Here is a 25,964-nt window from a genome sequence, read left to right on the forward strand (position 1 = left end):
ATATAAGGTAAAACTTCAGTATAGGGACCAAAAATAATTTATAATAATTAAAAAAATTATGCAGGACTTGGGTACTTTTCTGTATTTTAAGTTATTTTTCTTATTGGCTGTTCAAAGTGATAAAGATCTAGATTACTTTAAATTATAGTTAAAGGTAAGAAATAATAATGTATGTTTTTGTTTAAGTATTTTGTGTATGTATGTGTGTATGTGTATGTGTGAATTTGTGTGTGTGCGTGCGGTTTCATAAATACTCTTCAAACCTGTATTAAATGTAAAATTCTAAATATTTATTAATTCTATATGACTATGATATCTACTGTAACTATATACATAATATATACATAATGATGAATCTCCCTGGATGTTCTTCATCAGAAAGCATTCTTGGATTTCTTGAGCAGAGGTCCGGAGTCATTGTCTTCACTGCCATTATCACGCAAACCCCGTCGCCTCTTACCAGAGGATGAGTTGGTGCGGGAGTCGTGGGGTTCAGAGACGACTGAGCTGGACCGATGGCTGAGACTTGGGCTTGTGGAGGAACACGCCGTATAAGAGTTCATGGGTTTTCGGGAGTGTGAGAAACCAGACCCCTCGGCTCTGTTCTTGAAACAGTTCACTTCCTGTGTGAGCGAGAAACAGAAAACCGGTTTGAAAAGAAGACAGAGCTTGATGCTTGACAAAAGCCTGATGTACAGTTTCACAATCTTACCTGCCGTAAGAACATGTTTACATTCAAATCATCAGGAGACACATGACACTTTGTGCAGCTGGGACAAACATGTTCATCTGAATCCAGCAGACACGTTCGAATACCTGCAACCAAACAATCACATGTGTTCTCAAAGGTCAAACAAAACTGAGTGATATTTGCTTGTGTAGAGACTCACACTCATCGCAGAAGCTGTTGCTGCAACAGGGCGTCATCACAGCGTCAGTCATGAGATCTTTGCATATCTGACACAGCAGAGCATCGGGCACCGGATCTTCATCTGGGGTGGATGTGGAGGACTCACTCCTGGGTAAGAAGGGTGGATCTTCTTTCTTTTGAGTTGCATAAGCCTCACTAAACAGAACAAGCGCACAATTATCAACCGAATGCAAATGTGTGTCAGTGGTGAGGTCTCTACAGTTGTAAACTCACGCGTTGATAATGGGAATGACATGCTTTCCACTGCTGCTCAGCATCACTCCCTTCATGTTGTGGTCATCCACCTCCATTAAGAAGCTGACAGGAATACCTGCGCTTCTCCGTATGCGCTTACCCCCAATAAATGCTGGATCCTGTGAAGGCACAAGCAAGGTTGCATTTACATTCACTGCCAAACGTGCACACAAATCCTGTCCACAGTTTAGTTATGTGTTACCCGTGTCTTTGGGCAGTTTCTGATGTGATGCCCAGGTACGCCACAGTTATAGCACACATAGTTTGGTGGAAGGCCTCCAACCAGCTTGAGTGCTTCACTGGTAAGTGATGAGAGTCATGATGGAGAGCACTTGAAAATTCAGGCCACAATGTGAACGTTATTATACTCACTTGATAGAATAGTAACAGCAGCTGGACTGGAACATGACAGCTTTAATTTTGTCCTCCTCTGATGCCTTTGCCTCAGCCAGATTCTCCGTCTGTTCATTTACAAATAAATGCTTTATACGCCTTTTTCTACACAAACATACAGTTTACATAGTTTTCATATTGTTTAGTGGATTTCAGTACCTTGAAAAGCTGCTCCAGTGACAATGAAGAACCATTCACTTGCTGTTGAAAGAAGACCAAAGAGATTTATTACCATTCAGAACCCCATCACACCCAGAGAGACAAACTAAAGACACTTAACACAATGTAAACAGAAACACACCAAATGACATTTTACAGCAATTTTCCATAATGAATTTTAACTTATTGAATTTTACAGTAAAAATAAACTTAGGCCTATTGTTCAAGGCTTCTTCATGGTCAACTCTGACCAGCTTAAAGAGATCATACAGCACAATATAAACAATCAAGTCAACACTTTTGTTTACATACTGCTTTTGAAGATCCACTTGATGGTTTAGACCAATTACTGCAAAACAAAACAACAAAGAATTAATGACTGATTGATATTCATTAAAAGATTCATAATCATAACATCATCAAGTGACTTACTTTGCAGGTCTGTTATATGTGGATTTCACCCCAGTGCCAGGGATTCTTCTGACGGTCACCATAGTGTTACTTGGGATGATGTCTGAATCATCAGTGTATTCTGTGGAAAACACACACTTATTTACAGTCTGTCCACACCAAATAAAGTAATAACAGGATACTGTATACCGACCACAGTACATATCAATATATAATATTTTATACTATTAACAACATTAGTTTATAATAAACATACAATATAATACAATACATACTAGTGAGTGTACCAAACAGAGGTGACCTGCTGCGTTTTCTCTTAATGTTCATTTAATCATATGTTAAAATAGTGATAAAAGGATAAAGCCTGTGACATCTGCCCTCCGTGACTATTTTTCCATAATCACATTTAATACTTTATACCCGTTAAAGAGAGCAAATAAGTCAAAGTTTACATGTAAAATAGCTGAACTTACCTTCATCAGTTTGCTCGTTGGAGATGCGCAGGTCACATCGCTTCAGTTTCTCTCGTCTCATGATTTGTCGTTTCAAATCTCCGAGAGTGATGTGAAGGCCCTCAAAGATCACAGTGTCGTGTGTAAGTTTACTGACAAACTTATAATGAACACACGGCATGTTGCGTTCTGATGCCCCTGCACACAAACAGATGCAATTAATGTAATAAATTGGCAGAAATGCAATAGAAATGAACAGATAATGGTCAGCAAGTAATTAATCACAACTATAATAGATATTAATAACACAAATATGAATATAAGAAGTTAAAATCAGACGACAACGAGGATGTAGAAAGGTGCTCTCGTGAACAGAGATCAAATAGCAACACTAAACAAAACTTTGCTTGTTACTATGGAAACCGATCAAGCGCATCAATTAAAAGCGATCTTGATGACGTCAATGTTTAAGATGCACATCAAGCACAACTAAACATAAAAATAAAGTTTTATTGAAGTGTGTTAACATTAGTGTTTGGTGTCTATGATTACCGAGTCTAATTACTGTAAGAAAATGTAACAGAGGGGATTTCTCTTCATTTATTAGTCATTTGAAATGTACTTTCATTTGTTAAAATGAGTGAAACATTTTTATTAATGACTTATAATTTTTTTAATATTCCATTTTTTTGTAATTTTACTGAAATAAATACATGTTTATTTAAAAGGGCCTAATGGTTACAGCTTGTTACATGTAATGTTTAATTAATTAAAAGTATATTTATTGTCAATGTGGACTAGGTTAATGAGTTTTTTTTATAAAGCAGAGTGTATTTTATGTAGCCCGATGTAATTAGTAATTACTACATTGTTTGGTAACATACGATATGAAGATCAATTAAAAATGTTTTGAATCTTTTTATTTGACCTCAGTTATCAACAGCGGGCACGCGCAGTGTTCAAATAACCAGCGCTCTAGAAGAGGCTGCTAAATGCGCGCGCGCGCCATAACGGAGTTCACACTGGGGAAAATACAGCGTGATAAGGAGCATGTCGACTCACATTATTTACTAATGCACATCGAAATACGTAAATGTCTTCGAGCTTTTGCATATAACAGGAGTAAGAACGAGACTTTAAAAGCAATAGAAGAGACAGCCAAAACCGCGATTAAGCTTCATATTTTGAAATACTGTAGAAACAATCTCAAAATATATGAACATTAAACATGTATTTGCACGTATAGGGCTGTCTAACGATTAAGCGCATCCAGAATAAAAGTTCGTGTTTATATAGCCTTCTGTCTGCTGTGAATATTCATTTTGTATTTATAAACACATGCCCAAATATGTATAAATATTTAAGAAATATGTATTTTGTTCATAAAATTATGTATCTATTTATATTTACTAATAATTAAAATTATTTTAAAATTATTGTTTATTTTTATATTTTATTTATCTATATGCATGTATTTGACTGTGCTATAAAATAAAAAAATATTATGTAAACACACTTTTTTTTATGCATTAATCGTGATTAATCGTTTGACAGGCCTAATTGAAAGACAAATAAAGCCTACTTAATAAAAATATTTTATAATTAATGTATAGTGAAAATCAGCCCTCTCAAAAACAAACGAAGGATTAATCCAACAATATTTGATCAAAGCCTGTCATGTTGAAACAGAGTGCAAGGCAGGGCTCTGTGAACTGAGAAAGTAGATTCTTGGCTTTTTTGCATTTTTTTGGCACTTTCATAGGACAGAACAAGCACATACAGTAGAAATGCCCGTAACCCTCCAAACATCATTGAGGGGTTTTTAATTCTATTTTGTAACATTTAGCTGATCGAGTAATGTCAGTTTGTTGCAGAAACGTATGATTAATTGTACAGTTTTAGACAAATATGTGATAACACTCCAGTCCAGTGCTGCTTTTCCCGAAACCTTTTTAAGGCTACGTAGTACTTAAGATATACTTTAGGCTGTACCTTATCGTTAATACGTGTTTCCCTAAACCTTCTGCGTTTTTTATAGCTTCTAGGGTTGGTCTGGACCGCTCTTAACTAAACCTTATCACCTTTGATGGTCCATAACGTTATGAAATAAGCTTTTCTAGATCGCAGTTTAATTTCACAAATACATTTTAATACAATAATTTAAAATAAAATTATATTTAGTATTAAATTTACATTTCAACTTTAATTTAGTTTTTATTTTACAAATAAAAACTCGGGTTTAACACATTCTATTAAGGCTATTGAAGTGTTTTCATGAAAAAAGTTGTCATACACTGATGCAGGGGTGCCGCCAGAAATTCTGGGCCCTATGGAAACCAAAATTTCTGGGCCCCCTACATTTTTTACAGATAAAATTTAACCCAATAAACATGCCCTGTATACTTAAAAAAAAGATACTTAGCACATTGCATAGTTAAAATGTCTAAAGATGAGTACAAAGCCTACAAAAACAAGAATTTTTTTTTGAAATATGTACTTGTTTACATAAAAGGGAGAACATTTATTATCTCAATTGCAATTGCAAGCACAAGAGAACATTATGTATTGACATATACTTAACATGAACAAGCTTTAGCTGGGTCAAACTGCTCATTCAGGAAACATCAGCTACAGTAGAGACACGTTTTATTCAATTTTATATTCTATTTTTCTGGGGCATTTTATTCATATTAAGAACGTCAAGTTTGACAGTATCGATCTTAGCAGCCGCACTGTCACTTCACAGAACACACGACACGGCAAACTAATTTTGTAATTTTTGAAGCGTGTAGATTACTTTTTGTTTTGCGCAGTTATCATCATGTGGCGAACACAGTAGATAAGACGTGTTTAGAGGCTTCAATCTTCGCGAAGTTTCGCGCTCAGGCTCACCTTGTTCGGCTGAGACGGGGACGTGGGTGTGCAGCAGCCGCTGAATCTGTGTCTACGAGACATGATAACCCGTCCCGGAGACAGCAGAGATGTTATTATTGTTGGATGTAAATCATAATTCAGTAATTATTTTACTAAGCTCGCTAGATAAAAGCAGGTCATGTAGCAACAAAAATAAGTTTTGGAATACAGGAATATGGCAAGCTACCTTTCTTTTTGAAAAACTGTGTGACATACTGTCGACCTTGGCGTTCTCTGTCTTCTCTTGACTTCTTTTCCTTCCGTTTTTGTTTCCCTGACTTTTGATGTGACGTGTCTGCGTGTGTCACTGTCTGCGGCAAGTCCAATAAGCAAGAGACGCTACACTAGCGAGCGCAGGTGGAATGAACCATTGTGAGAGGGAGCAGGGAGGGTTGTGACCGAAACAGTAAATACATTATTTGTTTTTTACACTGATGGTTATTAGCTCTATTAATACAGCCTATTATTCCAAAGCACATCAGCTGGCAAACCATCTGACAGGAAAGGCGTAATCTATATAAAGTATGAATATTATGGGGAGTTTTGTCAAATTATGGCAGCGAGACAGCTAGTTGTCTTAAATCAAAGACTCACCTGGTCCAATAAGAACAAGACGCTACTATTAAAACACCCTGCTTAAAAAAACCTGCATCTTAATAAAAGAGTGTTTTGCACATCATGAAAATTAATTTCTGCATGTGGCCCAGTGAGCAAATTCTTTATAAAGTCGTTTTTCTTTATTTTGAGTTCTTTTTTCTTATTGGCTGTTCAAAGTGATAAAGATCTAGATTACTTTAAATTATAGTTAAAGGTAAGAAATAATAATGAATGTTTTTGTTTTAGTATTTTGTGTGTGTCTGTGTGTGTGTGTTAGGCTTCAAAAACACTTTTCAAACCTGAATAAAATGTAAAATTAAAAATATTTATTAATTCTATATGTCTATGATATCTACTGTAACTATATACATAATATATACATAATGATGAATCTCCCTGGATGTTCTTCATCAGAAAGCATTCTTGGATTTCTTGGGCAGAGGTCCGGAGTCATTGTCTTCGCTGCCATCATCACCCAAACCCCGTCGCCTCTTACCGGAGGATGAGTTGGTGCGGGAGTCGTGGGGATCAGAAACGACTGAGCTGGACCGATGGCTGAGACTTTGGCTTGTGGAGTAACACGCCGTAAAAGAGTTCAGGGGTTTTCGGGAGTGTGAGAAACCAGACCCCTCGGCTCTGTTCTTGAAACAGTTCACTTCCTGTGTGAGCGAGAAACAGAAAACCGGTTTGAAAAGAAGACAGAGCTTGATGCTTGACAAAAGCCTGATGTACAGTTTCACAATCTTACCTGCCGTAAGAACATGTTTACATTCAAATCATCAGGAGACACATGACACTTTGTGCAGCTGGGACAAACATGTTCATCTGAATCCAGCAGACACGTTCGAATACCTGCGACCAAACAATCACATGTGTTCTCAAAGGTCAAACAAAACTGAGTGATATTTGCTTGTGTAGAGACTCACACTCATCGCAGAAGCTGTTGCTGCAACAGGGCGTCATCACAGCGTCAGTCATGAGATCTTTGCAGATCTGACACAGCAGAGCATCGGGCACCGGATCTTCATCTGGGGTGGATGTGGACGACTCACTCCTGGGTAAGAAGGGCGGATCTTCTTTCTTTTGAGTTACATAAGCCTCACTAAACAGAACAGGCGCACAATTATCAATCGAACGCAAATGTGTGCCAGTGGTGAGGTCTCTACAGTTGTAAACTCACGCGTTGATAATGGGAATGACATGCTTTCCACTGCTGCTCAGCATCACTCCCTTCATGTTGTGGTCATCCACCTCCATTAAGAAGCTGACAGGAATTCCTGCGCTTCTCCGTATGCGCTTACCCCCAATAAATGCTGGATCCTGTGAAGGCACAAGCAAGGTAGCATTTACATTCATTGCCAAACGTGCACACAAATCCTGTCCACAGTTTAGTTATGTGTTACCCGTGTCTTTGGGCAGTTTCTGATGTGATGCCCAGGTACGCCACAGTTATAGCACACATAGTTTGGTGGAAGGCCTCCAACCAGCTTGAGTGCTTCACTGGTAAGTGATGAGAGTCATGATGGAGAGCACTTGAAAATTCAGGCCACAATGTGAACGTTATTATACTCACTTGATAGAATAGTAACAGCAGCTGGACTGGAACATGACAGCTTTAATTTTGTCCTCCTCTGATGCCTTTGCCTCAGCCAGATTCTCCGTCTGTTCATTTACAAATAAATGCTTTATACGCCTTTTTCTACACAAACATACAGTTTACATAGTTTTCATATTGTTTAGTGGATTTCAGTACCTTGAAAAGCTGCTCCAGTGACAATGAAGAACCATTCACTTGCTGTTGAAAGAAGACCAAAGAGATTTATTAACATGCAGAATGACATTTTCCATATTAATATTGGAATAAGTTAATTACAGAAAACATCAAACTTTTAAGATGACCTGATGTTTTACTTGAAAAAAAGAATTTTAACTTTCTGAAGTTTACAGTAAAAATAAACTTAGGCCTATTGTTCAAGGCTTCTTCATGGTCAACTCTGACCAGCTTAAAGAGATCATACAGCACAATATAAACAATCAAGTCAACACTTTTGTTTACATACTGCTTTTGAAGATCCACTTGATGGTTTAGACCAATTACTGCAAAACAAAACAACAAAGACTTAATGACTGATTGATATTCATTAAAAGATTCATAATCATAACATCATCAAGTGACTTACTTTGCAGGTCTGTTATGTGTGGATTTCACTCCAGTGCCAGGGATTCTTCTGACGGTCACCATAGTGTTACTGGGGATGATGTCTGCATCATCAGTGTATTCTGTGGGAAACACACACTTATTTACAGTCTGTACACACCAACTAAAATAATAACAGGATACTGTATACCGACCACAGTACATATCAATATATACTATTTTATACTATTTACAACCTTAGTTTATAATAAACATACAATACAATACATACTAGAGTGTACCAAACAGAGGTGACCTGCAGCGTTTTCTCTTAATGTTCATTTAATCATTTATCAAAATAGTGATAAAAGGATAAAGCCTGTGACATCTGCCCTCAGCAACTATTTTTTCCATAACCACATTTAATACTTTATACCCGTTAAAGAGAGCAAATAAGTCAAAGTTTACATGTAAAATAGCTGAACTTACCTTCATCAGTTTGCTCGTTGGAGATGCGCAGGTCACATCGCTTCAGTTTCTCTCGTCTCATGATTTGTCGTTTCAAATCTCCGAGAGTGATGTGAAGGCCCTCAAAGATCACAGTGTCGTGTGTAAGTTTACTGACAAACTTATAATGAACACACGGCATGTTGCGTTCTGATGCCCCTGCACACAAACAGATGCAATTAATGTAATAAATTGGCAGAAATGCAATAGAAATGAACAGATAATGGTCAGCAAGTAATTAATCACAACTATAATAGATATTAATAACACAAATATGAATATAAGAAGTTAAAATCAGACGACAACGAGGATGTAGAAAGGTGCTCTCGTGAACAGAGATCAAATAGCAACACTAAACAAAACTTTGCTTGTTACTATGGAAACCGATCAAGCGCATCAATTAAAAGCGATCTTGATGACGTCAATGTTTAAGATGCACATCAAGCACAACTAAACATAAAAATAAAGTTTTATTGAAGTGTGTTAACATTAGTATTTGGTGTCTTTGATTACGAGTCTAATTACTGTAAGAAAATGTAACAGAGGGGATTTCTCTTCATTTATTAGTCATTTGAAATGTACTTTCATTTCTGAAAAAAAATCAATATTCCTTTTTATTCAGTTGTTTTACTGAAATAATTACATGTTCATTTTGGGCCTAATGGTTTCAGCTTGTTACAGGTAATGTTTAATTTATTAAAAACATACTCCACATTGGAAAGTAATATAATTAATTTGCATGATATATAAAGCTCCTTTAATATTTTTTCGATATTTATTGTTTTACCTCAATTATCAACACCGGGCACGAGCAGTGTTCAATTAAACTGCGTTCTAAAAGCGCATATGTGTGCGCGCGCAAAAAAAAGAGTTCACACAGGGGAAAATACAGCGTGATAAGGATCATGTCGACTCACATTCTTTACTAATGCACAGCAATGATTTTTACGAAAAACGTAAATGTCTTCGAGCCTTTGCGTTAGGAGTAAAAACGAGATTTTTTAAAAAGAAGACAGGGAAAACCGCTATTCAGCATTATATTTTTTAATACTATACAAAAACAATCTCACAGTATATGAACATTAAACATGTATTACGAAACCAGTAAAAACTTCTTAATATAAATATTTTATTATTTATTTATAGTGAAACTTAAACGTCTTAAAAACAAACAAAGGATTAATCCAACAATATTTGACCAAAAGCTGTCATGTTTAAACAGAGTGCAAGGCAGGGGTCTGTGAACCGGAGAAAGTAGATTCTTGGCTTTTGGCTTTTTTGGCACTTTCATTGAACAGAACAAGCACATACACTAGAGATTCCCATAACCCTCCAAACATCATTGAGGGGTTTTTAATTCTATTTTGTAACATTTAGCTGATCGAGAAATGTCAGTTTGTTTCTGAAACGTATGATTAATTGTACAGTTTTAGACGAATATGTGATAACACTCCAGTCCAGTTCATTAGTTCATATCATCCCAAAGGCTTTTCTCAATCACATCCTATATATTGTTGACTTACTGTCCTATCTGGCCTCTATCCCAAACGAAGTAATTTCCAGGGCCACTTGGAGCTATGCCACTGTGTTTATCATAAACTGAATGTCACTCTATGATTAATGGCTTTTGTTCAGTGCCTGACTGTTGGCTCTATCCCATAATCCTCCCTCGCACAAGCTATTACATTTCCTTTCTGATTCTTTCATCCTAAAGGCCATGCTGTTTACCCAGAGATCATGTCCTCATATCGCAGCTGTACATGCTGTCATGCACACATACAGTAAAGTAGTGTGTACAAAAATATGTTTTTCCATAATTTTAACTCATCAAAATGGATTAACCAGTTTCAACTTTATTTTGTAAGTTTATGAAATGCAAACCTTAAATTTAATTTTTAAAAGCGATACTTCAATTGTAATTATACAGTGGTGTTCAATAAAATCTGTGATTTCAGGACATGTATGCAAATGCAAATTTAAAAAATTGTGAAACAGATGGATTCAATTACATCCAGCTTCATAACATAGTTTGTGTTGAAGCCAGTCTTCAAATGTTGACATCATAGATGTATTATCATGGCTTTATTCAAATTAGAAATTTAAATGATTATGAAGAAAATCCTTTTGTGAATGAGGAAATAGGAAACCACCTATATATCTCTTTGTCAAATAACCTTTCTCTAAAATCTCAGATTTTCTGCGTCAGTCTCAGTTCATCATGAATATTTAACCTCTTTCTCTGCTCTGAAAGAGACTGTTTACTCTATGTGCTTGTTTGCAGTCTCCACATGATCAACATGGACAGCAATTCTATATTCTGATGTGGTAAAGGTCACAAGGTGTAGCAATTATTTAATTCGTAAACAAGACACATACCTCATGAGGAGATATATAGTACATCTCACATCTTAGGCAGTGGAAATTGATGAAGGTTATTGCTCTGTAAATTCATTTTCAATACCCAATTTTAAAATGTCACCACGGAAACATAAAGTTGAGAAGTGGCCCTATTGTTGGATTCTGAAGAAAGTTGCAAACATCTTTTGCTATTCTGTATTAGAAAATGATGTGCCTTAAACCCACGGGCATAGTAAACAAAACACACAAAGAAATCTGGGTGTAATCTCAATCCCAAACTCTTTGGAGATGTAATAAAGTGCAATAAATGCTTTATAACGTCCTTGTTGAATTATTTTAAAGTTATTTTTCCCCTATTAAAGAATCCTTACAGCATATTGCATTTTTGTGTTATGTATGTACGGGAATGTGGCTCTTTATTGCAATGAAAGTATAGGAAAGCTAAACAAACAAAGGAAAACAACAAATAACCCTTACCCTTACAAAATATCGTAATGTTAGCTACAGTAGGTGGACAAAATTCACAAAAAAATATATATTTTAATATTTATACATATATTTCGATATGAAGATATATATTAAATTGAAATTTATATATATATATATATATATATATATATATAGTAGATGTTTGTGTTGTGTGTAAAATGGCATTTGTATAATATCAAAATATTAAGCAAAATAATGACTTCCAAAACTCACTCAAGCAAATGTATATCAGATGTTTGCAAAAATATACAATGTACCTTACAAACATGCAGAATTCTCAAAAGAGCTGAACAACAGTACATTTAAAGGACAACAGTGCCCCCTGCTGGGGAAGTTCGTGTTTAATTCGCTTCTTTCAGGCAGGTAGGCCAATTAAATGTAATAAAGCAGGTTTCTGTGTGAAACACTGCAGCTTACAAACATAAACAGACTCAATCTTTCTAAGCCTGTTAAATCTTTTAGAAGCCCTGAGGTAAAGCTTGGAGACTGACCTTTAGTAAATCACACACACACTTGTTGGGCTTCCATAGATAAACTGTTTTTTTGTCCAAACTACATATTTACATTTTCAAATAAATATTTTTTGATTTGATTTACAAGCTGTTAAGAACACGCATACCTATTAAATAAGGAATAGAGTTCACTCCTTATTCAGCACAAACACACTAACACAATCGATTCTTCAACACCGTTGCATATTTTCTTCGTCAGCATAGTTTTTAACAAACTCCTGCTTTTGGAGAAACATGCGAGCAGAAAAGAGATTTATCATTGTCAGCTGCAGCTGGACGAACCTTTGAGCTATTTTGGGCTACAGATAGACATAACACTCCAAGTACAATAGAATCAAATGTCTGTCACACCTCATCACAGCTTTGTTCAAGCCTGTGACATGCATTGCAGCTTTTAAGTATAAGTTGTTTTTTTGTTATTGCTTTTCTTCTTTTAATGGTCTGTCTGGTTCAATCAAAAACATCTGATTTGTGTCTCAAAGCAACTGATGTGGCAGGACAAACGTGTGTACAAAATGACCCAAATCTATCTCATTGAATGATGTTATAAACCTTTGACATAATTTATACTACAATGTTACAAAATCCAGTTCGATCTACTTTACTAACCCAGGGGTTCAGATCTAGCTTCAAGTTAATCGCTTCTGTCAGCTAATATGCAGAAAATGTACACTGAAATAACAAATAGATACTGTTAGTGGGAAATTTCTCAAATATCTGTGGTTATAATGTCGTCAAAGAAAAGTGAAAAACAATGAGGTGAAGTGAGAATTCGGCCTGTTATTTTAAGCGTGTCTTTTATCAAATGTAGTGGAGTGCATCTAATCCTCTCTAAATGAAGGAAACGGATATCTAAGCTAATAAAAAATCCATAAAAGGAGAGTGAAACAACACATTTTCACTGTCAGTTTGAGTTTACTGAAGAATATCTGAATGGGTCAGCTGGAAGTGACAGTATAATTGGCAGCGTAACAAGTATCGATTGGTGCTATAGATGCGGCAGGACACTGGGCTCCCTCTCAATTTCTAAAACACTTCACAATCAATTGACCTGTTAATTAGAGATGGGAGGAGGGGCTGAAGTTGACATGTCAAAACTAAAGGACTAAACAACAGTAAAAAAAACATTTCTTTAAACTGGAAAAACAGCAATATACCGTAATTTATTTCTCCCAAAATTATTGGATCTATACAAAATAATTTTCCCGATTCTTTCCAATATATAATTTTTTTTTACAGTGAAGGCTTCTTATCAGATAGCAATTAAATGTATACAAATATTTCATCTAAATAAGACTGTGTCTTAACAACTAGTCTGACTGACTATCAATTATTAAAGAACCATATTACTTTTGAGATTTAAATTAGACCAAACTTCCTTTTTATATAAAGGACTTTAAGATGTTATGAGTCTTGAAGGAAAATATTAGATGAATAACTTGTAAGACTAGTCCAAATAGGTTACATGTGTTTTGTTCGGTGTACTGTATATGGGAAAACTAGTTATGTTTTAACTGTATATATCAAAATACAATTTTAAACATACAAATAAATGATACAAGTTTTAAGAAATGTTTTTTATTTATTTATTAAAAAAGTTAAAACCTAATCCTTGAAATTATATTTATAAATAATGTACTTAGTTTTGCATTTCTCATCCAATAAAATAACATTCATACAAATATTGTAATATAAGGAAATGTAACCTTTAACCTCTCATGTTCTGGTGGTATAAACCAAAGTTTCTGCCTAACATGTTAATGCTTTTTTTCTACCGTTAATCTTCTGCAATTTGGCAGATGTTCTTCTCATTTGATCTATAAACTCCAAAGGGCAGGTATGGGTAAGGAAGATATCTTATCAGCAGTAGTGAGCAAAGAATTATTTGAAAGAAACCTATAAAAAGGATTTTAAAATTTCTTGTGGTTTGGAAAGAAACTTGAATCGTTATAATTTTTATAATTTATAACACGTTTCACAATTAGATTCATCTCATCATAAATAGCACTTTTCTTCTCTTGAGACGCAAGTCAACGGATTAGGAGCCCATTCTCATCAATTGCGTATAAATAGCACATGCTATTGCAATATCGTGTAATAAGTACGCCAAAGTTCAATTGTGCTTCCACACAATGCGTGTATTTTGTGTGCATACGATACTGCAATTTTTAACTGCATATTAAACTGCAATTTGTAATTCGTGTCAAATCGGCTGCTCTACACCGAGGTGGAATCAAACATTGGCGTCTCATATGCATGCACAATTGAACTTTGGCATTACACGATATTGCATATTTACAGGCAAATCGATGAGGACGTGTAGAGCCTACATGAGTGCAAAACCAGAATCTTTTTTAACAGCAATAGTATTGTACAAAAATTATTATACATGGCACATTCATGTACTTTATAATAAAGTCCTACCCAATTTCTTAACAATTTGAGTAATTGTTATTTTTTTCTCTCCTTATAGCTCAGTATAGTTACACGCAGTTTCTTGAAAAACAGGGGATCTACAAAGATGAATTTTAACTTGATGAATGTTTCTCCACGTGTCTTTAGAATAAATTACTGTAAAAAAAAAACAGAAATAGGCAAAAAAAAAGTTTTTTCTTGTAAATTTGCCATATTTTCTGTAATTTGATGGTTTTTGACCGTTTCTCAAAAATATGTGAAAGACATGAAAGTTCTTGGGTATTACACATGAAAATCTGTTAAAAATAAAACAACAGTACATTTACATTTTTAACAATTTTATTCACACCCATCTCTAATCCACTATGTTCGAAAGACACACTGAGCGTCACTCCTCTATGATGCAGTTCATGTGTACGTCAATACACGCTATAAAAAGTCAAAACTGTACATAATGCTCCAGAATTCAAGCAGGTCACTGTAATGCAGAATCTGTGAAACTCCCCACACGTCTTATCCAACTTTTTTTATTTATTTTTTTGGAAAAGAAACAGTACAAGGCATTTCCTATACAGCTGAGGAGGAGGCATTAAAGGATATAGTATGACATCATAAAGCACTTGTAATCCATACAGAACAAACGAAAAAAATCAAACCAAACAATGGTTTAAAGAAGGAATATATACTGTCTGGACAATAATACGACACTATTGACAAGTACCACGGACATAAAATGTCACTTTTAGCATTAAAAGAACAAAAAGTAAACAAATCAAATATATACAGTACAGTGAGGTAAAAACACATTGGTCTTCAGAGGAGGTATTTTTTCTCATGACGTTTTGACCTTTTTAAAATGTATTGAAATTATATCTCTTTTTTTTCTTCTTTAAATATCTCTTTTTTTTAAAAACAGATGATGCAACCCTTAGAAATAAGTCCCATGCAGTGCACCATTCTCAGTGGAATACAAAAAAAAAACATGTCAAACTTAGGCACCAAATACAACACGATAAAGCTTTACGTCACCATCCCACAACCTATCAGCAGCCACACACGCTGACCAAGAACAATGCACCATGGGTAACTTCTTATCTCACCGCTCCCCTTAAATGACCCAGACTTCATGTTCCTTTAAATGAAATGCTCTGTGCTTTTATTCCAACACGTTTGTATCAAATCCTCGCTGGCCAGCAAACTGAACGTCATTTTTGGTGCTGCCGGGTCACCGTCCGACAAGGGCCTTTCTCACAGTGTCCGGATATTGGCATAGCAGTACAATCAAACAAAAAAAAGCGATTGCTAGCGGAGAGCCTGAGGTCTGCGTGACCCTGTAAATTTGCATAAACAAGTAAAAGACCCGTGTATTTTCACGACACCCTCTTAAAAAAAAAAAATGGCATACTGGTGACCTAAAAATAAATGATGTAAATTGTGCTGTATGTGGGAATGTTGAGCTGTTAACATTCACGTCTGTCACACGAGACATTTACATCTAGGCCCAACAGTATCGTGATAACTTATAGGATAAGTTCCTGACAGTGTGTAATAAAACAAGTTTGTGCGTCATAGTGTGAAACATTTGCATAATTCGCCATCGCAGGTTTAGAATTACTAACCAAAAGTTCTGGAGTCTGGCTCAAATAAGGGGACCCGACGCAACGTTTCTGCTACTGAAAACACGGCCACCTTCAATGAACCCTTCCCGTTAACCCAACGCTGCAAATGAGTTTGGAGGAGGCACAGATGTTCGACAGAGATGTTAGCTGCTAGAGGACGAGACGTCAAGTGCGTCTCAAATAGCCCATTCTCTAAATTCTGACAAGTAGAAAAACTGAGCTACACTAAATAGGAATGGACTGTTTAAAAGGCGCCTTGGGGCCTCGCCCGTTCGCGTGGAACCAGAAGTGCAACGGTATGGTTTTTCAGTCAAGTTATAGCTGGCCTTCATAGGTTACAGGAAAACTGCATGATATAAAGAAACGTTTTTTAACATGTAAAACTAAATGCTGCCGGCGATGTGTCATGTGTCAACATCATGACTGACGCCAATTGCTTCCCCAGTTACATTCCCTGAAACCATATTAACTTTAAAAACGGATTTTCCCTTTTAGCTTACGTCCTCCTCTGACATTAACGTTCATTGCTTTACTTTGCAATTGGGTTTAATTTACACTTTAATCTCCTCAATTCAATTTTTCCATTAAACTCTGTACAAGGCGTGAAGCGACCAGCCAGACACATACATACATACATATTTATGTACATTTACACATTATTTATAGACAATACTTCCTATCCACACGTTAGAAAAGTACTTCATTCAGGAATTTTCAACATGTAGGAGTCATTTACTGTATGAACATCTCATTGGGTCTCCGAGTGACAGCGTCCGATGATCGAGCAGTAACACACCGTAATACTTTCAATACAAGCGACTGGCACCCTTAACAATGTCGGTTCAAACAAGCCTTTAAAGGGACGGTTCACCCCACAAATAAACATTCGGTTATCGTCGGTTACCCTCGAGTTGTTCCAGATCTGGAAATTTCTTTGTTTGGTTGAACACAGAGAAAGATATTTTAAAGAATGCTTATGACCAAACAGTTCTTAGTCACCATTGACTCCCATAGTAGGAAAAATATAATGGCAGTCAAAAGTGCACCAGAACGGTTTGCTTTCCTACATTCCTCTAAATATCTTCAACAGAATAAAGAAATTTATAAAGCAATTTTTCCTTCTATGGTAGTCAATGGTGGCCCAGATCTGTTTAGTTACAAGCATTTTTCCAAATATCTTTCTCCCGGTTCATCGAGAAATTTAGACACATTTGGACCAACTTGCGGGCGAGTAAATGAAAACAGAATTTTCATTTTTAGGTGAACTGTTCCTTTAAAGTCATAACACGTAATTGTGTTCATTTTGAAAGACTTGACACAACATTAACGATCACATCTGTGGTTTCATTCAATAAATTATACTCACAAGGGGAAAACATATTTAAAAGAAATGTCCTACGTAAACAAAATGGATGCAAAGAAAATTTCAAAATACAATCAGGGCTTTTTGCTTCTTCTGAAAATAGAAACTCGTGTGTCCTTCACCTGCTCCAGCAGAGAAACTTGCAATGCACAGCAGCAGACACAAGACCAAAACTTGACCAGCAAAGATAACAAACCTTACTGCTAAAGCAAACTGAAAGAAAACTAACAGTCTTTATCTATTATAAATAAATCTGAAAACAAAGCCACTGGTGATAGATTCCATTCAAAGCTAAAGAAGGGATGATAACACAAGAAATGGATACCTTTCGAAAATAAAGACAACAGAATCTTGTTGAGTCAAGTTAAGAGCGCCGTTTCGGTCTTCATTCATGGAAAAAAAACGCTATTAAATATCATCCAGCTTTGACACTTGAGACAGCGGGTTTGTCCGGCTCACCTCCATAGAGACACATAAACTGGTGCTACATTTATGTACTCTGTTACATACAGCATTGACCTCAAACCAAACACACCGTTTTACAACAAAACAAAACAACCTCGACTTGTTCGATTGGTCCCTTAAGCTCAAAATGTTTAGCAGTCTTTGAATTGATTTCCTTTTTTACATTCTGCTAGAAAACCTATGGCTTAGTGAATATCCATTTGCTATATTTATCTGAATGTACTGTACCGTCTTTATACACCGAGAACGCAAGTGTCTAACATTCTAATCATTGAGAACCTGTGTTTAATGCTTTTTTTAATGCAATTACATTTTACTTTTAATGTTCCGTGCTTGTTTCTCAAAAGCCAACCATTCAGCAGTCTGGTGGTCATGTTGTCCATTGCCAGACTTTTTTTGCATCAAGCTACAGTTCCTTGATGTAGATGAAGCTCCTGTGCTGAAACATACTGGCCCACGCTTCCACGGATCTCCGCTCAGACCAATCAAACGAAAGTACAAAGACAGGTGTCCAATCGCAGCACCAACAGAGTACTCGGGTCAGTCATTGGCTCACCATGTGCAGCTTTTTCATGTTGTCCGTAAAACAGAATCGGTAAAATGAGAAGAGGTCTGGATGGTTGTTACATCCCTCGGTGCTGCATCGATGAAGACGATGAAGAGGCAGAAATGATAAAGAATGGCACCAGCAGAATTCCAGTGTGGTGGCCCCTTTTGCTCCGTGTGCATAAGAGACTCCTGAAGAACCTTCACGGATACGTTTAGACCGACGGCGACCGAAAGGGGCCGGCTCACACCGTGAGGGTGGGTTGGTTCAAAGCAGTGGCACTTTCTGGTAACACCTGGCTTGGAAGGCATGGTTGTCATCGTAGTTGAAGTTGTTGTAGCAGAGCAGTAAAAATATAAAGTCGATAACTTTTCTCTATATTGCATATGTCACAGCATGTTCGCCTAGACTGAATGAGGTCGTGTCCAGTTTTGTTTTGCAACAAATAAAAGAAGACCCACACAACGTGAAAAACATGTACCTGACCTGAAGAACAGCAGTGATATGCAGAAAGAAAATACAAGGTGCAAAAATAAGGTCCCACAGAACTCAAATAGTCAGACCTCCATGGGAGAAAAAGAACAAAACTTCGAATCTATCCAGCCGCAGGCAAACGTGTATAAATATAAAAAATCCTTCTTCTGTTAACCCAGCACCCAAGAGGCTAAGTAACTGCCATGCTGGAATCCGGTGCTGTGCTCGCACTTAAACGTAATTTCCCATGATCCTCAGGGTCAGCCTATCAATGTTTCCCTACCAGAGGTTTTGGGTTATTACATCGTGGGCGCTGCGAAGTCCACGCCCGCCGGTGTTTAAGACCGAGTGGAAAGATGCGAAAACAAACGGCAAACGTCATTCAAAGTGCTCACGTCCTCTTTTGAGAACAGAGTGTGATGCGATAATAAAGGATAGTGATAAAGGTACCGATAACCAGTGTAATCAGCGTCAATGTTTGAAACGGCAAGTCGAGAGATGTCCCGTGCCGACTGGCCTACATTTTAATTCCCTCCTGCTGGCTGAGCTGGGACAGGGTCTTTTTGATGCGCAGGGCCGTGAGACGGGCGGCTCCGTTGGCGTACCAGCATTCTCTCATGATCTTGGCCATGACCCGTAGAGCCTGAAAATGCAAGGGAAGATGTCAATGTAGATTAACTGGTAGAGCTGTACAATTGCAACCTTAAAGTCATGGGGTTGAGTCCGAAGGAAAATGATTTGATGTTTGGTATTGAAGTCCCTTGACATAAATATAACAATACACAGACTTTTGTTTAAAGGAATAGTTTGCCTTACACACCCTCGTGTCAATTTAAACCTTTATGACTTTTTTTATTTTGCAGAACACAAAAGATGATATTTAGAACATTGTCGGTGACCAAACAACTGCGGTGCCCATTGACTTCCATTAGTTTTGTCTTCATACAATAGAAGTGAATACAGGTTATACAGTCATAAAGGTTTGAAATGACATGAAAGTGAGCAAATGATGACGGAATTTTCCTTTCTGGGTGATCCCATTAAAGCTGCAATATATGACCTTTTCAAAAGAACTTCTTCAAAAATAAGCAACATATTTTTGAGCAAATGCGTAAATGATCAGTGTTGAAAATGGTCTCCCCGAACTCACAATTTTTGGTAAACAGAACATTCCTGGAACAGTAGTTTGTTTTGTTTCCAGAACGTTTTCCTGTACTAATGTTTTATATCCGTGAAGATAACGAAAATCAAACCTTCTGGGAACCCAAAACAAACGTTTCCAGAACATTGCCCTACATTACATTTAATGGATTTACTTATAACCGATTTGCAGTGAGGATCTGAAAAAGTAAAGTAAATTCTTGACTCATATTTTACTCATTTTTCTTAAACCTAGATTATTATTAAGTTTTATTATTCACTATTTCACAAAAAATAACTTGCTTGCAAAAAATAACCAAGAAATACCCATTAGGTAACATTGTGTTTAAGTTATTTTCAGGTGATTTAAAAAAAAACACCCTGCAACAGTCTGGGGACATTGGTTTCTGGTTGCAAAAAAACAACCACCAGGGAACGTTGAGTGCATGTTATTTTCAGATGATAAAAAAAACACTTTGCAATCATCTGGGAACATCATTTTCTTGTTGTGAAAAATAAAACTGGTCAAAAGCCCTTTTAACATTATAAAAAATTCCCTAAAATAACAAAGGCTACCAAAAACAAACGTTAGGGGAATTTTCTGTGTTTCTTGGGCCCTTTCTTGCTCCCATTCACAAAGGTAAGCTTATAATAATGATTTCTAAGTTGAACCATCAGTATGAATTTTGGGGAAAAGTCAGTTTTGCCTTCATTTCACTTCAACCCATGTCAGGATAAGTATTGAAGTATCATACATGTTATGTTCATATAAAAGTGAGCCATTTTAAACAGAATGCATTAGGCTGCCAATGTTAAAGGGTGTTTCATACGTTCTGACTTCTTTACAATGTTAAACGTGCTGTCTTCTCATGTTTGACATGGTCAACTTCTCTAAAAACGAGTTGGGCGTATGAAGTAGTATTTCTGTGCTCGATACATTCCCTCAGCGTTATTAAATGTTTCGGAACAATTTTTTCGAAGCTGAAAATCCGTTTCGTAATAACTTTTCTTAGTCCCTTATTAGGTGATTCTCGGCAAGGCGTAAGAAATAGCCCGCCCACGCCTTTACCGACATGTGAGACCCACTTTCCATCAAGATTGGATGCGCTGCGTCCAGATTGGCTGCGCTGTGGGGGCTGCAGCTGCAGCTTGTTACTCTTGCTATAGTGAGGTGTGTGTTTTTGTTGACGGCATTTTAGTGATGGATGTTATATAAACGGTGGATATAACGCTGTATTTGGAGATCGTTTGAAACTGATGGAAGGCTTTCTAAATTCCTACTTTATTCACTCCTCTATGCCAGATGGGACTTTTAACAGTTCAGTAATTTCAAATGTTCAGTTACTGTACCATCAAAACGTACGCCTTAGACATCACTTACAAGAAAAACACTTATGTCTCATAACAACAGCTTATAAGAACGCATGACTGGTTAGGACAAAAGGAAATGAATTACACAGTTTAACAATTTATTAGGGCATTTCTTGGAAATAAAAACATTTAAAAAATCTACCTACAAAAGAATGATGAATTAAACCATGAGCGATTTCTATATACAGAAACAATCCTACAGATTGAAAGAATCCTTTCTTTTTTTGAGTGTCTGTGAAATCAGAAAAAATAGACTAAACATTCTCAAAAAATTCATACAAGCATAGCTAAGACAAACGCATACAAACGCTAACAGCAGTCACAGGGCTGTACAGAGCGACATACTACGAAAATATCAGTCTGCGCTAATAATAAATGTAATAGTGTAGCACCCGTGCGATACAGTTTGGCAAGTGCATTAGACAGAGTCGCTGTATGTGTGAAGTGCGTGTGTTGTTGTGCGTGTTCTTGTGTGAGGTTAACTAATGGCGCACCACTATTTGTATTCGTTATTATTTAGTTTATGCAATTAAAACTTGTTTTCCGACTGCATTGAGTACTATGATCTGCGCAATGTGGTAAAACACGGAAGGAATCACGACAGCGGAATTCTACTATTAAAATTTGACCTCTGCTTGTTCTGCGTGTCTATGAGTGAATGAGTTTCACTTTAACATGTTACAAGCCTGACACTTGTGGATTTGTGTGTATCTTACTATACGGGGACATGAACTTCATACACAGAGCTGTTGTTAATTTATTTTACGAGCATTTCACTGTTTGAGTGAAGCTACTGTCAAACACAAACACACTGAAACTCAAGCGTCTTTGCGACGACCCGCCAAAATAAAAGTCAGCATAATTTGAACTAGATGATAAAATAATTAACTTCCGGTAAATTTATAAACTGTAGTAAGTACTAAAGTATACTTTAATATTTACTATACTAACGTTCAAATGAAGTGTTTGGTTCCAAAATGAGATAACTCTTTTATTATGTTAACATGTTTTTATTGTGTTAGATATCTGTATTGTTTAATTTGATATGGCTTAAATCAAAACCAACAAACTACAGTGTGATTGATATTAATTGGAATGCACAATAAAAAAACATGATTTTAAAAGAAATATACAAATATACTATAGTACACAAGAATTTTACTGCATCTTAATGCAGTATTTTTATGGACAAATGTATTTACTACTGTATTGTAAAGCATTGAAAATACAGAACTCAGAAGAAGTAAAAAGGAGAATACTAATTTGGGGAAAACAAAAAATTATCAAATTGTGTAACGTGACTGTCCTTTTTCAATTACCTGTCTATTTATGTGATGACCTCCACTTTAAATATGATAACAAACGTATACCTGTGCTACAACCGTTCGGCCTGTGATACAAAACTTCAAACCTCTGTAGCACCGGTGCTAAATGCAAAAAAGTTAACGTATAGCCCTGAGTCAGTGAAAAGTGCATTTCAATGTTGTTTATCATAAGTTACATAAACTCTCATGTATTTTCTTGTATCGAATTAAACACCACACACTTTTTAGCGCACTGTCAAGTATCTCAATATTCCACGGCAGGGATCACACCAGCCAACACATGCTAGAATAGATACTAATACGACACCGTTGCCCTCTTTCCATTATTTGCACATCATCTCTTAACAACTGCAGCAGAAATGCTCTTCTAAGTGCCCTTAATAAAGTGAAGCTTTCAGGAGCATTTGACAGAGCGCGGCTTCAACAGATCTTCTCATTGCCGGGATTTTTATTGGATACAAATTACATCCAAGCAAAAGAGCTTTTTATATTCGACGCAGTGTTGCCAGCGTACAAAATGCACAGCGATCTCTAAAGAGATTTGAGCTCTCTTAGGGGCAATTACTCATGCCCACTTTCTACTCGCGGTGTGAGAGCAAGGCACAGAATGCAAATGAAATATTTTGTTTTCGCCTCACGCAGGAAAGACAGAACCATGTTACCACACGCAAACGTGCTTTCTGTTATCCATCTCGAATCCCAATGTGGTTTACCAATTTAAAACAATTATGCAGTTTATAAGGTCATCTTTCTAGTACGAAAATTAAGCCGGAGAAACAAGTTTTGGATATGATTTTCTTTCTTCATCAGAACACAAAAGAAGATATTTAGAAGAACGTTAGTAACCCAACAACACTTCACCCCATTGACTTCCATTACATGGACACAATACCACAGAGACATTTCTCAAAATATCTTCTCCTGCATTTCTATCCCGTAAACATGATCAGAATGCAGAAATACCATCTGCTTAAAACGGCAAACATTAAATGTCACTTGAACCGTTGCTGAGTCACGCACTAACACCACAGTCCTCCAACACCCGTTGGGAAGAAGAAACATCAGCCGGTGTATCTATTAATAAGAACGAAAGGGAAGATGAAGAGACGTCTTCATATGGCTGAGAACGATTAGATTACAGGGCTGCGTTATTGTGGATCAAATCCAATCAAATTGTGTCACTTCCTGTCTGGCGAACGTTTCATGAACGCTTTGCAATACAAACGGGAAATCTGAGACCTGTGAAAATACCACAGTACTTTTCTAACGCCGCTTCCCTTGAGGACCGTGGTTTGTTCGGACGGAGGATCGTCGTGTTTCCAATAACAGCAGAGCGCACAGACGTGGGATTTTAAACGGCGCTATTAAGATTCAGTAATGCTTCTTCGGCTGCCAGGGGAACGCTGTGATGTGATTATCCCCAAAGAGAGGGCAGATTTGTGTACGCTGTAATGAAATGCTGGAAAATTACCTTTATTGATCTACAAGAGGAAATTAAAATTCTTCTGTCTGGATAAAGAGGATGTATTTTATGAAAGGTAAACCAAGTACGAACAGTGGCCCCAAAGATATCTTTGGACACTAAAAGAGGCAGTTCAACGAAAATAAAAATGCTGTCATTGTTTATTCACCCTCTTGTCATTTAAAATCTATATGGGACTCATGTGGAACACAAAAGAAGATATTTTGAGAAAGCCTCTGTGGTTTTGTGTCCACACAATGGAAGTCAATGGAGGCCCATGTTGTTTGGTGACACACATTCTTCGAAATATCTTCTTTTATGTTCTGCAGAAATAAGGTCATGCAGGTTTGGAGACATGAGGGCGAATAAATGATGACAGAATTGATGTCTCGCCAAGCCACACTTTATAAAGGAATGTATCTGCATTAGATATTAGGTTTAATGTTCTCATCCACTTGTGTCATTTTATTGCTCAAAGTATGCGTACCTCACAGCTCTGCCACCTGTTTGGAATGTTCGGCCGTAATTTTTGTTCGCACACCACTTTCCTCATGTCCTCCACCGAGGGGTCGGACTGCACCAGATCATAGTATGGCAGCTGGTAGTCTTCATGAATGCCTGCGGAGAAACTAGTTAAAAATCCGCCGGCACAAAGCCACCAAAAACAACACAGTACTGTACATTGTGTCTTATGTTATGACACCACTAATGAGACTGAACGGCAAAATGGGAACTGCTAAAAATGGTATAATGTAAAGTCGGTATTTGAAGTAGAACGTATTACCTCCAACTGAACATCTGCTTGCAATTTCCCAGAAGACCAGACCCATAGCGTAGATGTCTGCCCTTTTAAAAGGCTCAAAATGCTTCATATTTATGGAATCATCAAGCACCTCTGGAGCCATATACCTGTTGAAAGAGTCAATTGAACAGCTTTTAGACTTGATTCATACAAAGCAAAATGATCATAATCCTGAGCTGTGCTAGATTTCTGCACACTAAAACACTGGATTTTTTTAGGTTCCTTTATTCAGCATTTGCACAGGTGTGTAAGAGAAACTAAATGTAGTTTCCTCAAGGACCAAGAAGTGCAAAACAGCACAACACAACTGCTTGTGAGAAAGCAGGAAATCAGCGGTATTTGGGGTATAACTGTATGTAGAAAATGAATCTATAAATCATTTAAAAAGCACCGTTAAAGCCTTTCCCATTGCACATTAAAAATGATTTTTTTTCTTTATTGAAATAATTCATTTTACAATTATGATAGTCATAATTATTTTACAGTGCGGAGAGACATTTTACACCAGTCTATTCTGGTTTTAATTTAGTTTACTGCATTGTTGCATTAAATGTCAAATTGCTGCAATGTTGCATTAAATTATGCATTTATGTGGTTTAGTTTATGTCGCATTACATGATTTAAAAAGGTTAGACACCACATCTAAAAAAAGTACCCTGGAAACGCTTTTGGAAGAAAAATACTGTATATATAATGCTGATGCCATGAAACAAGGATGTAAATGCACTCAAACCCATTTTTTTAACACAGTTACTCGCTGGGCTTTAGTGATTTAAATATGGCTGAGAAATGTAACAAAAGCCTTTTACAGATGCTTTGATGCGTCATGCCGCTGTTGTGCCAAGAGGGGCGAATAACACGAGTTGGTTGATATGTTAGGTGAAGTCT

The 25,964-nt window shown here is 36.6% G+C and overlaps 3 protein-coding genes across 3 annotated transcripts in view; all 3 read right to left on the minus strand.

Moving 5' to 3' along the window:
* Positions 1–346: 346 nt before the first annotated feature.
* On the minus strand, positions 347–3,001 carry LOC130413388 (E3 ubiquitin-protein ligase RBBP6-like). The gene is made up of 10 exons (XM_056738541.1): positions 2,602–3,001; positions 2,150–2,249; positions 2,030–2,066; positions 1,718–1,759; positions 1,538–1,626; positions 1,368–1,464; positions 1,145–1,284; positions 891–1,066; positions 713–816; positions 347–623 (listed from the first exon to the last, which is right to left on the minus strand). The coding sequence occupies exons 1-10, from the start codon at positions 2,759–2,761 to the stop codon at positions 375–377; spliced, it is 1,194 nt and encodes a 397-aa protein (XP_056594519.1). The 5' UTR covers positions 2,762–3,001; the 3' UTR covers positions 347–374.
* Positions 3,002–6,453: 3,452 nt separating this feature from the next.
* On the minus strand, positions 6,454–9,116 carry LOC130413377 (E3 ubiquitin-protein ligase RBBP6-like). The gene is made up of 10 exons (XM_056738524.1): positions 8,717–9,116; positions 8,271–8,370; positions 8,151–8,187; positions 7,844–7,885; positions 7,664–7,752; positions 7,494–7,590; positions 7,271–7,410; positions 7,017–7,192; positions 6,839–6,942; positions 6,454–6,749 (listed from the first exon to the last, which is right to left on the minus strand). The coding sequence occupies exons 1-10, from the start codon at positions 8,874–8,876 to the stop codon at positions 6,501–6,503; spliced, it is 1,194 nt and encodes a 397-aa protein (XP_056594502.1). The 5' UTR covers positions 8,877–9,116; the 3' UTR covers positions 6,454–6,500.
* A 5,905-nt stretch (positions 9,117–15,021) lies between these two features.
* Positions 15,022–25,964, minus strand: part of tgfbr1b (transforming growth factor, beta receptor 1 b) — a 51,122-nt gene continuing 40,179 nt past the window's right edge. Inside the window, exons 7-9 of the mRNA XM_056738186.1 lie at positions 25,059–25,183; positions 24,762–24,892; positions 15,022–19,619 (exon numbers count right to left, since the gene is read on the minus strand). Of these exons, the coding sequence (XP_056594164.1) occupies positions 19,494–19,619; positions 24,762–24,892; positions 25,059–25,183 (382 nt within the window). The 3' untranslated portion in view covers positions 15,022–19,493. The remainder of the gene's footprint in view (positions 19,620–24,761; positions 24,893–25,058; positions 25,184–25,964) is intronic.

The sequence above is a fragment of the Triplophysa dalaica genome, chromosome 23 (assembly GCF_015846415.1).
Source record: "Triplophysa dalaica isolate WHDGS20190420 chromosome 23, ASM1584641v1, whole genome shotgun sequence".
NCBI lineage: Eukaryota > Metazoa > Chordata > Actinopteri > Cypriniformes > Nemacheilidae > Triplophysa > Triplophysa dalaica.

Excerpts from the sequence above, each read along its gene's own strand:
- LOC130413388 (XM_056738541.1), bottom strand. The coding sequence starts at position 2,761 with ATGCCGTGTGTTCATTATAAGTTTGTCAGTAAACTTACACACGACACT. Across the intron at positions 1,760-2,029 it reads CAAGTGGATCTTCAAAAGCA|CAAGTGAATGGTTCTTCATT; the intron begins GTATGTAAACAA and ends TTCTTTCAACAG. Across the intron at positions 1,067-1,144 it reads GTCATTCCCATTATCAACGC|TGAGGCTTATGCAACTCAAA; the intron begins GTGAGTTTACAA and ends TGTTCTGTTTAG.
- LOC130413377 (XM_056738524.1), bottom strand. The coding sequence starts at position 8,876 with ATGCCGTGTGTTCATTATAAGTTTGTCAGTAAACTTACACACGACACT. Across the intron at positions 8,188-8,270 it reads ACACATAACAGACCTGCAAA|TAATTGGTCTAAACCATCAA; the intron begins GTAAGTCACTTG and ends TTTGTTTTGCAG. Across the intron at positions 6,943-7,016 it reads CAACAGCTTCTGCGATGAGT|GTATTCGAACGTGTCTGCTG; the intron begins GTGAGTCTCTAC and ends GTTTGGTCGCAG.